The following is an 11,465-nucleotide window of genomic DNA, read 5'->3' on the forward strand; positions in this document are numbered from 1 at the left end:
CATTAGTCACATGGGAGGTTACAGGTGTGACCATTCTAAGATTTTCCTGTATGGTCGGTTGCCATTCCATTTCATAGCAGGAATTTTCAGATTAGTGTGTATGACCAGAGCACATTCCCAGAAGCTAAACCAGTTTTTTGGCTCTTCCAGTGTGTGTTCTGCCTCCTATAAACATCCAGCTGAGAGCAGCAGTAAACAAGGTCTTACTCTTAGAGCAAAGTAGAATCAACATGGCAAGTGACCACTTACAGTACTGAAGAGGAATCTTCAGCTCCGTCTAATTCCAAGGCAAGGTAAGGCTCTGCTTTATTTGATAGGCTGTCACTTGATACATTTACTGCAATAGTTTGCAGTTTCATAACAACTTACTTTTATCATATTTTATGCTACAAGTCAAATGTGAATAATTATGTCCAAATTGACAGCTGTAAGTTTTAAATGACTTTAAGTGCAGAGAATGTGAATAACTTTTATTAAATGTACCATTCCTAAATCTAGGAATTCTAATTGGATTTCTATTACTCACATTAAGTTCAAAATATGAAGTCTTTAAAATGCAAAATGTGATGTATTGAAGAATCAGGCAGCAATGCTGATTAACATGATCATTTGCTAGTGGTTTTACAGTGTACCAGAAAGTAGTTTTGTAAAAGCATTTATTTAGTTTTTATTGCAATATTTCAAGTTGAACTTGAAATAATGCCTATAGTATCAGAGTAAACACATCATTCTAGCAGTCAGTACTGACTTATGACTTGTTGCTTCGACAGCAGGTGCTAGACTTAGTACAGAGATATATGAGCACAGCAAAATCTGTAGTTTTGTCACCAGTGTCAACGCAAATAGTGTCAAAACAGCATGTACTGCCAATGAAATGTGCACTAAATGTGTTTAAACCAGAGGGTGTGGCACAGTACCTTTATTCTGGCCTAACCCGTTCCTAAGTCTCGTCGATACACTGTCCCAGAACAATTAAATGAATACCTTAAGGTTTGGGGTCTGTTTGCCTACCTGTACCTAGGTTGTTTGATAATGTTTCAAAGAATGCACAGCTGTAGGGTGAGTAATTTTTAAAATATGTGCATCAAAGGTTCTATATGAGTAATTCACCACTGTATGACAGCCACTGTAGTGTCCCTTTTGGTATGTTCACAATCACTGCTTGAGTTAATTGTTACATAGTCCTGATAGTGCTGTTGCTAATATGCTCATCAGATTTCTCACTTATTTCTAACCTCATAGTGAGGTAATAATTCTTTCTAGTAAATTAGTTTGTGTTGGAGCAAGACTGTTAAGGGACATATGCACTGCTATTCAACTTCAAATTATATGCAACTTCAGTTAACATCATAAGGTGTTCATTTTGCTTAACACACAAAACTGCTGTCTCCTTCAGGGAACACACCCATGCACTTCACACACCCTATGTATCCCTCATATATTCACCCTTCAGCCAGGGTCACACCATGACCCTCATGAGGGCTTCACACCATCCTTTCACAGTAGGGTGGGTTCCTTTACCCGTGGACATGCCCGCCCCCTGCACCACTTTGTAGCAAAGTTATCATCCCTACAGCAGTGGTAGCTCAGTGGTGAAGGTACCACTGCCAAGTTGCTGCTGTTGGGCCCCTGAGCAAAGCTCTTAACCCTCAATTGCTCAAATTGTAGTCAGTTGTTGTCGCTTTGGATACTAGCGTCAGCTAAATGCCATAAAACTGTAGATGTAAACCTAGCCTTGAACCCAACTTTACCAGCTGGTATATGTGTGCTCTGATCAACAATCCAGACTCACTGCCATGGCAATCAAAATATGCATTTAGCTTCCTCACTCTCTGTGACACTGCTCTTTCCTTCAGAGCATGATGGTCTCTGTCATAGACCGCATATATTGTTAAAAACACTTGTACACTACTAATTAACTACCATGCACCATTTTGTTATTTCCAAAATACAAAACATAGAAACTTAACACACCTCCATCTCATCCAATAATCTCTCTCTTTTCTTTTATAACAGATTTGAGCCTTGGTATTGCTTGTAAAACCATGGTGAGAGTTAATTATTGTTTTTGATGTTATTTTAACATGACATTTGCCTAAACACACAGATCCCGTCTTATGTTTTTTTTTATGTAAAGTATGATGGAAACAACTTGATAGTCTACAAAATTAAAAATATTAAAGGGAACCTTTATAGATGTGTCAGAACATTTTTATTAATTTAACAGATTTGAAGCTTTTGTTTATGGTTAACAATTTATGGTAAACAATGGATTCAAACTTAGCATAAAAAGCTAATAAAATCTATATCTAAAAGAAATTATGATCAAAAATCAATGTGAACAAATAACTCATGTAAATAAAATTGCAGATTTATTTATTGTATTTATGCATGCATACATACCAAAGTGAGACATTTTTCAGTTGTATCTTAATTCAGATAAATTAGGTTTCCATGTTTCTAAATGGTTGAAAAACAATTTGCATACACAGAAATACTAGTACTTATGAATACACACCTTATCACCAAATGTTTTCAGCCTCAACGTCAAAGGAGATTCTCTGACAGCCTTGTGCTTGAGGAAGATGATAGAGGTTCTGTACTGGTATCCAGGATTAACCCTGATTTATCAGCCAGTCAGGGACTGCTAGAAGGTAAATTCAAGAGTTTTAAGTACTTTCCAAATTCTGTTATGTCTCCACCACTGTTTGCATCATTACTGCAGAATTTAGTTCCGTCCTTAATCTAATACAATCCACTTAAGGTTTCTCAGAGCACTTGAATAGTAGATCAGGTTGCAACTAACCTTTGCAAAAGAATTGAGGGGATTTGAAGACCTGAAGGAGGTGTTTTTTTTAAGGTGTATTTAACCATTGTTAAAATTAACCCAAAACTTTATTCAGTTTGTGTTGTGTACAAAAAAAGTTCTTCCCATTGATGTTGCAGGAGATAAAATTGTTGGTGCCACTATTCACTTTGACCACCTAACGAAGAATGAAGTGGTTGAAATACTGAAGCTAATAGAACCATATGATGACAAGGTTCAAATGCTGGCAAAACAGGACAAAGGATCCAGAAAGTCTAAGAGCTTGGGGAATCTGGATAGAATCAAAGCTCCAGATGAGGTGTGTGGTAACCATATTTAAAATGCACAATAAATACAGCTATAAAAATAGTTAACAATATAACTATCTTAAATAAATAGTGACACAAAAAACACTAATTGATAACTAAATATTTCTGCAGATACAAAAGGATTCTTACCACAAGCTTTTCAATGCCAAAGTCAAGAAATTTTTGAAAGAAAACCCAGATGGAAGAAGTCAAGAAAACACAACCAGCTCCATTAACAGGCAAAAAGCTGCCCAGGTTTTGAGTCATGACAACGCAAAAAAGGACATCAGTAATATGCTTCCAAATGACTTGCCAGCGGTGGACTTCACAAACAAGAAGGTGGATGTAGCAGCTTGCCTTCGGAAGGTAGAATGCAGGGAAAAGCCCTTAAAATCTTCACAGTCAGCTAACAATATTGGGCCTTTGGAGTGTCAAAATGATATTACAGACTTTATACACAACCCACGCACTCCAGAGGTTGGCAAAAATGACATGAAAACATTTCCAAACATTAATGCTTATATTCCAAATGTGGCACTACAGAAGTGCAACATGGACATAGGTACAGATACACATATGAGTGACTCAATAACCAGGCCTGGAAATCTGCCAGAAGCACAAAACCTCACCACTGCTGTTCCTGATCTGGAATTTCACACACATGATAAGACACCAAATATAAATCTTGGAGGAGCTATGTCAGAGTTTGATCCTGAGGTTAATTACACAAGTTCAGACGTTAGGACTGATGTGTCAGTGGGTAAAGTTCCAAATAAAAAAAAATCTAAGAACAATGTTAAAACTCCAAAGGTTAACTCTCATGGTGTCTCAGAACATAAATACAACTTTGACCTTCTACAGCAGAGCTCTGATCTTGCCCAGACAGGTGAGGTTAGAGCCCCTGAACTTGGTGAATATAATTCAGAATTAGTATCAGGTCAAACCAACATGAAACATGGTAGGGTCAAAGCGCCTGAGCTTAACATTGATGCTATCTCTAAATATAATTATAGCCCTGAATTTTTGCTCGAAAGTTTAAAGGTATCAAAGACAAGAAGAACTATGAATGCCTCAGAATATGACACACGTCCTTTTAAAGTGGATACAAGGATCATTGACCTAGATAGTGCAAAAGTAGATTTTGAAGATAATCAAATGTATGGCCTTAAAACTCCTCATTTTGAATCTACTGTTCCCTTAGGGAAGCCAAAAGGTGAATTGTCAGGTATCTTGCCCTATGGATCAGATCTTGAAGACCCCAAGCTTCTGGGAATGACTGATACCCAAGATATAGATTTTAGTCTCCATAATGGTAACTTGATGCGTCCAAAATTAAATGTGAAAACTCCTGACATCAGTAGCCCTAAAGGGAAACTTGAAATGCCCAAACTGAAAATGCTAAAATTGAACCTTCCAGATTTCAAAAGCCCTGAAACTGATGTTAAAGATTTGCACAGGCCAGATTTAAGAATGTCACATAATCTTGATTCAGATATTAGTGTTCCTGACATTGAAATTGATGAACATAAAACACCCAGATTTTATATGCCTGATTTTGGGCTCTTAGAACCTGCAGCAAAAGTATCTGACATTGATCTCTCACCTCCTCACATGAAGGGAAAAATAAATTCACCAAACCTCACAGATCCAGAGATGAATGTAGATATTCATGCAGACAGAATAAAAACACAATCTTTCAAAAAGCCCAACATTGATGCTGAAGTTCCAGACATTGAAACTCCTGACTTTGACATCAGTGCTCCCTTTGGCAAAATGAAAATGCCTAAATTTGGTTTATCAGGAACTTTGCCCAAAGGCCCAGGTGTCGAAGGTCCAAAAATTGAAGGTGGGATTGATGCCAAAGACACTCAGTTTACATTGCCAGAAGCTGATCTAAGGGCACCAAATCTAGAAATAAAAAATCCTGATATTGACATTGACAGTCCTACAGGAAGAATCAAAATGCCCAAATTCAAAAAGCCAAAATTTAGCCTTCCGGGTTTTAAAGGACCTGATACTGAGTTGGCTGGGCCAGATATAAGCTTGTCATCTTATAAACTGAATGCAGAGTTTGGTGCTCCTGACATTGACATTGATGGACCCAAAACATTGCTTAAAGGGACAGATCTCAAAGGCCCCCAAATTAATGGAGGAATTGATTCACCAGCAATGAAAATGCCTAAATTTGGATTTTCAGGCAAGTTGCCCAAAAGTCCAGATCTCAAAGGCCCAAAATTTAAGGGAGGAATCGATAGCAAAGACATTAATTTGAATCTTCCTGAATGTGATTTGAAGACTCCCAACTTGGATTACAACTCTCCTGATATTGGTATTGATGGTCCAGCAGGTAATTTCAAAACGCCCAAATTTAAAACACCTAAATTTAGCATCCCAGGATTTAAAGGACCCAAAACTGATGTTAAAAGAGACTTGACGCATCCAGATTTTAGCTTGTCATCACCCAGACTGGATGGAGAAATCAGTGCTCCTGACATTAACATTGATGGACCTAAACTTAAAAGTTCCAAACCAGGACTTACACTTCCAGACATAGACTTACCATCAGGCAGTGTGAACATGCCCAGGCTTAAGACACCTGATTTAGCGCTATCAGGTCCTAAAGTAAAGGCACCTAAGATGGATCTCTCACCTGGAATGATTAAAGGGGAGATCAATTTACCAGACTTCATTGATCCTGATGTAAACATAGACATCCCTACAGGTAAAATTAAAGGGCCAACTCTAAAAACACCAAAAGTTGATATGAATGCTCCTGAGTTTGACACTGATGTTCCCACAGGAAAACTGAAAATGCCTAAATTTGGATTTTCAGGTAATTTGCCCAAAGGCCCAAATCTCAAAGTTCCTAAACTTAAGGGAGGAATTGATACCCCCAACATGGACGTGACCCTTTCCAAACCTGATTTAGAGGGTCCAAACCTAAATTTGAAATCTCCTGATATGGACATAAATAGCCCCTCAGGGAAACTGAAAATGCCAACTTTTAAGATTCCCACTTTAGGACATTCACGTCCCAAAGTTAAAACACCTGAATTGGATCTCTCTGCTCCTACATTTAAGGGAGATCTTAATTCACCTGACTTTAATATTAAAGGCCATAAACCAAATGTTACAATGCCAGACTTAGATGCAGATATCCATGCTGGTAAAATGAAAGTGCCAAATTTGGAGAAACCAAACATTGACATTAACGTTCCTGAATTTGACACTAATGCTTCCACAGGGAAGCTGAAAATGCCTAAATTTGGACTTTCAGGCAAGTTGCCAAAAAGTCCAGATCTCAAAGGCCCTAAATTTAAGGGAGGAATCAATGGAAAGGACATTAGTTTGACTCTTCCTGAAACTGATTTGAAGACTCACAACTTGGATTACAACTCTCCTGATATTGGCATTGATGGTCCAGCAGGTAATTTCAAAATGCCCAAATTTAAAACACCTAAATTTAGCATCCCAGGATTTAGAGGACCCAAAACTGAAGTTAAAGGAGACTTGACGCATCCAGATTTTAGCTTGTCATCACCCAGACTGGATGGAGAAATCAGTGCTCCTGACATTAACATTGATGGACCTAAACTTAAAAGTTCCAAACCAGGACTTACACTTCCAGACATAGACTTACCATCAGGCAGTGTGAACATGCCCAGGCTTAAGACACCTGATTTAGCGCTATCAGGTCCTAAAGTAAAGGCACCTAAGATGGATCTCTCACCTGGAATGATTAAAGGGGAGATCAATTTACCAGACTTCATTGATCCAGATGTAAACATAGACATCCCTACAGGTAAAATTAAAGGGCCAACTCTAAAAACACCAAACGTTGATATGAATGCTCCTGAGTTTAACACTGATGTTCCCACAGGAAAACTGAAAATGCCTAAATTTGGATTTTCAGGTAATTTGCCCAAAGGCCCAAATCTCAAAGTTCCTAAACTTAAGGGGGGAATTGATACCCCCAACATGGACATGACCCTTTCCAAACCTGATTTAGAGGGTCCAAACCTAAATTTGAAATCTCCTGATATGGACATAAATAGCCCCTCAAGGAAACTGAAAATGCCAACTTTTAAGATTCCCACTTTAGGACATTCACGTCCCAAAGTTAAAACACCTGAATTGGATCTCTCTGCTCCTACATTTAAGGGAGATCTTAATTCACCTGACTTTAATATTAAAGGCCATAAACCAAATGTTACAATGCCAGACTTAGATGCAGATATCCATACTGGTAAAATGAAAGTGCCAAATTTGGAGAAACCAAACATTGACATTAACATTCCTGAATTTGACACTAATGCTTCCACAGGGAAGCTGAAAATGCCTAAATTTGGACTTTCAGGCAAGTTGCCAAAAAGTCCAGATCTCAAAGGCCCTAAATTTAAGGGAGGAATCAATGGAAAGGACATTAGTTTGACTCTTCCTGAAACTGATTTGAAGACTCACAACTTGGATTACAACTCTCCTGATATTGGCATTGATGGTCCAGCAGGTAATTTCAAAATGCCCAAATTTAAAACACCTAAATTTAGCATCCCAGGATTTAGAGGACCCAAAACTGAAGTTAAAGGAGACTTGACGCATCCAGATTTTAGCTTGTCATCACCCAGACTGGATGGAGAAATCAGTGCTCCTGACATTAACATTGATGGACCTAAACTTAAAAGTTCCAAACCAGGACTTACACTTCCAGACATAGACTTACCATCAGGCAGTGTGAACATGCCCAGGCTTAAGACACCTGATTTAGCGCTATCAGGTCCTAAAGTAAAGGCACCTAAGATGGATCTCTCACCTGGAATGATTAAAGGGGAGATCAATTTACCAGACTTCATTGATCCAGATGTAAACATAGACATCCCTACAGGTAAAATTAAAGGGCCAACTCTAAAAACACCAAACGTTGATATGAATGCTCCTGAGTTTGACACTGATGTTCCCACAGGAAAACTGAAAATGCCTAAATTTGGATTTTCAGGTAATTTGCCCAAAGGCCCAAATCTCAAAGTTCCTAAACTTAAGGGAGGAATTGATACCCCCAACATGGACGTGACCCTTTCCAAACCTGATTTAGAGGGTCCAAACCTAAATTTGAAATCTCCTGATATGGACATAAATAGCCCCTCAGGGAAACTGAAAATGCCAACTTTCAAGATTCCCACTTTAGGACATTCACGTCCCAAAGTTAAAACACCTGAATTGGATATCTCTGCTCCTACATTTAAGGGAGATATTAATTCACCTGACTTTAATATTAAAGGCCATAAACCAAATGTTACAATGCCAGATTTAGATGCAGATATCCATACTGGTAAAATGAAAGTGCCAAATTTGGAGAAACCAAACATTGACATTAACATTCCTGAATTTGACACTAATGCTTCCACAGGGAAGCTGAAAATGCCTAAATTTGGACTTTCAGGCAAGTTGCCAAAAAGTCCAGATCTCAAAGGCCCAAAATTTAAGGGAGGAATCAATGGCAAGGACATTAGTTTGACGCTTCCTGAAACTGATTTGAAGACTCCCAACTTGGATTACAACTCTCCTGACATTGGCATTGATGGTCCAGCAGGTAATTTCAAAATGCCCAAATTTAAAACACCTAAATTTAGCATCCCAGGATTTAAAGGACCCAAAACTGATGTTAGAGGAGACTTGACACATCCAAATTTTAGCTTGTCATCACCCAGGCTGGATGGAGAAATCAGTGCTCCTGACATTAACATTGATGGACCTAAACTTAAAAGTTCCAAACCAGGACTTACACTTCCAGACACAGACTTACCATCAGGCAGTGTAAACATGCCCAGGCTTAAGACACCTGATTTAGCGCTATCAGGTCCTAAAGTAAAGGCACCTAAGATGGATCTTTCACCTGGAATGATTAAGGGGGACATCATTTCAACGGACTTCACTGATCCAGATGTAAATGTAGACATCCCTACAGGTAAAATTAAAGTCCCAACTCTGAAAACACCAAAAGTTGATATGAAAGCTCCTGAGTTTGACACTGATTTGGATTACAACTCTCCTGATATTGGCATTGATGGTTCAGCAGGTAATTTCAAAATTCCAAAATTTAGCATGCCTGGACTTAAAGGACCTAAAACTGATGTTAAAGGAAACTTGAAGCATCCAGATTTGAGCTTCTCATCACCAAATCTGGATGCAGATATCAGCACTCCTGACACTGACGAACCCAAAGCTGGCCTTACACTTCCTGGCATGGACTTGCCATCAAGAAAATTAAAAATGCCTAAAGGACCAAATATTAAAGGCCCCCAAATTAAGGGAGTTACTGATGTCCCTGATATGAATTTGAAATTCCATGAATCCAACTTGAGAGGGCCAAAATTAGATGTGAAATCTCCTGATATTGACATTTATGGTCCTGAGGATAAACTTAACATGCCTAGATTAAAAACTCCTAAATTTAGTATCTCAGGGTTTAAGGGTCCTAATTTTAAAGTTAGACAAGACTCACCAGGAACAGATTTGAACTTGTCATCCCCCAAATTGAATGCAGATCTTAGTGGTCATAATATTAGTCTTGATGGACCCAAATCTGATCTACAGGGTTTCAAATCTGACCTGACACTTCCAGATATGGACTTGCCATCAGGCAAAGTGAATATACCGAGATTTAAGATGCCTAATTTTGGACTCTCTGGGCCTAGCATAAAGACACCCACAATGAAAGGAGAGATCAATACAGATGCAGCCTCAGGGAAAGTAAAAATGTCTGAATTTGGTCTTTCCAGTAGTTTCCCTAAAGGGACATACGGTGTTATGGGAGGAACTGATTCCCCAGACTTTAACGTGCAATTCCTTGAATCTGACACAAAAGGGCCCAAACAAGTCGTAAAATCTCCTGAAACCAATATGAATAGTACTGAAGGTAAATTCAAAACATCCAGACTAAAAACCCCAAAATTCAACATTCCAGATTTTAATGAACCTGATTCTGAATTCAAGGGAAATTTAATCTCATCATCTCCTAAATTTGATGCAGAGGATATGGCTGATGAAATCAATACCAATTCTGATCTTAAAGGGCCCAAACCAGATCTTACGCTTGCAGATACTGACCTGCCATTGAGAAAACTGGATATTCCCAGTTTTAAGGTACCCGATTTAGAATTCTCAGATTCAAAATTGCCTAAATTTAAGGGCAAAGGGGAGGTAAATTCACCTGGCATAAAAGTTACTGAAACTGAGTTCAAAGCTCCAGATACTGCATTAAAGGCTGTATCCCTCAAGAATAAAACAAATGGCAGTATCAAACTTACAAAAGACTTGGATGCATTGGTATCAAATTTAGATCTTGATGTACCACATGTCACCTTAAAAAAGTCAAAATTTAAATTCCTAACAATAGTGTGAAACAATGAAAAATGACACAGAACATTAAAATGATAGTGGTCTGTTTTCTAGTTTATCACTGATGTACAGAAGGCAGAAACTAATTTTCATATTTTGTATAATGTATAAGTATTCTGTATAATGCCTGTGCCAAATGTACATGACATGTATTAGGGTATAGAATATAAGAAACTAGGAACTGTTCAAAGTGTGCATGAAATCTATTGAATATTTGAATGTACATTCTGAAATGTAATGATATCTCAACATGTCCTTGTAAATACAACATGTCCTTGTAAAAACATTTTATCTTGTAATCTAATGTTACAGTTTTTTTTCCCTCAGTTTCATTTTATCATCATTAAACATTTATATTTCACTATTTATTTGAAAGCATGCTTTTATTGTGATGACTAGTTTGTATGGTTGTTTCAAATGAATGCTTTCAGAAATACACCTCTCCTTCTTATTGCAAAATAAGATGTATTCACAACATTAAACATTTAGGTTGAATCAGTTGGAATACCACTCACAGCTTACAATGTAACAGTACCTTCAGTAATAGATTTGTCTAAGGAATTAAAGGGTGTTAAGGGAGACACAGAGAGAGCAAATTACATAATGGGTCCTTGTTTTAGAATAAGCAAAGGATCTAGCTATTGTGTTGCTGTCCCTATTTATTCCACAGTTTAAATACAAGATCCAATAAAGCATATCTGATATCTCGAGTCTCAATTTGCATTGTGTACATAATTGTTGTTTATAAAAGCCAGAATATAGAGAAAGTATTATTATTGTAGTTATTATAGGATTTAGCCCGAATTGTGAACGACCTGCCATAAGGTTTTTCTTATCTTTAGACTTTAGATACTTGAAGGCACCGCGATGAAAACATAATGGCTTTAAAACAGTGTGCCATTAACTTTCCCTACAGCCACCTGTTAACAAGTGGGATGTCTTAGGTAAAATCATTT

At 37.8% G+C, this 11,465-nt stretch overlaps 1 protein-coding gene across 2 annotated transcripts; it reads left to right on the plus strand.

Annotated features, from left to right (window-relative positions):
• Positions 1-83: 83 nt before the first annotated feature.
• Positions 84-11,459, plus strand: LOC145653836 (uncharacterized). Of its 2 annotated transcripts, none has more exons than XM_081708202.1 (5): positions 84-293; positions 2,017-2,048; positions 2,540-2,654; positions 2,947-3,125; positions 3,247-11,459. In XM_081708202.1, exons 2-5 carry the CDS (start codon positions 2,046-2,048, stop codon positions 10,510-10,512), a joined length of 7,563 nt encoding a protein of 2,520 aa, XP_081564328.1. In that variant the 5' UTR covers positions 84-293; positions 2,017-2,045; the 3' UTR covers positions 10,513-11,459. The 2 variants fall into 2 exon arrangements, with proteins under 2 accessions (XP_081564328.1, XP_081564329.1); XM_081708203.1 differs by lacking the exon at positions 84-293 and adding an exon at positions 1,045-1,059.
• The last annotated feature ends 6 nt before the right edge of the window (positions 11,460-11,465 follow it).

This window comes from Electrophorus electricus, chromosome 26 (genome assembly GCF_041902795.1).
Source record: "Electrophorus electricus isolate QZ-2024a chromosome 26, ASM4190279v1, whole genome shotgun sequence".
Classification (NCBI taxonomy): domain Eukaryota; kingdom Metazoa; phylum Chordata; class Actinopteri; order Gymnotiformes; family Gymnotidae; genus Electrophorus; species Electrophorus electricus.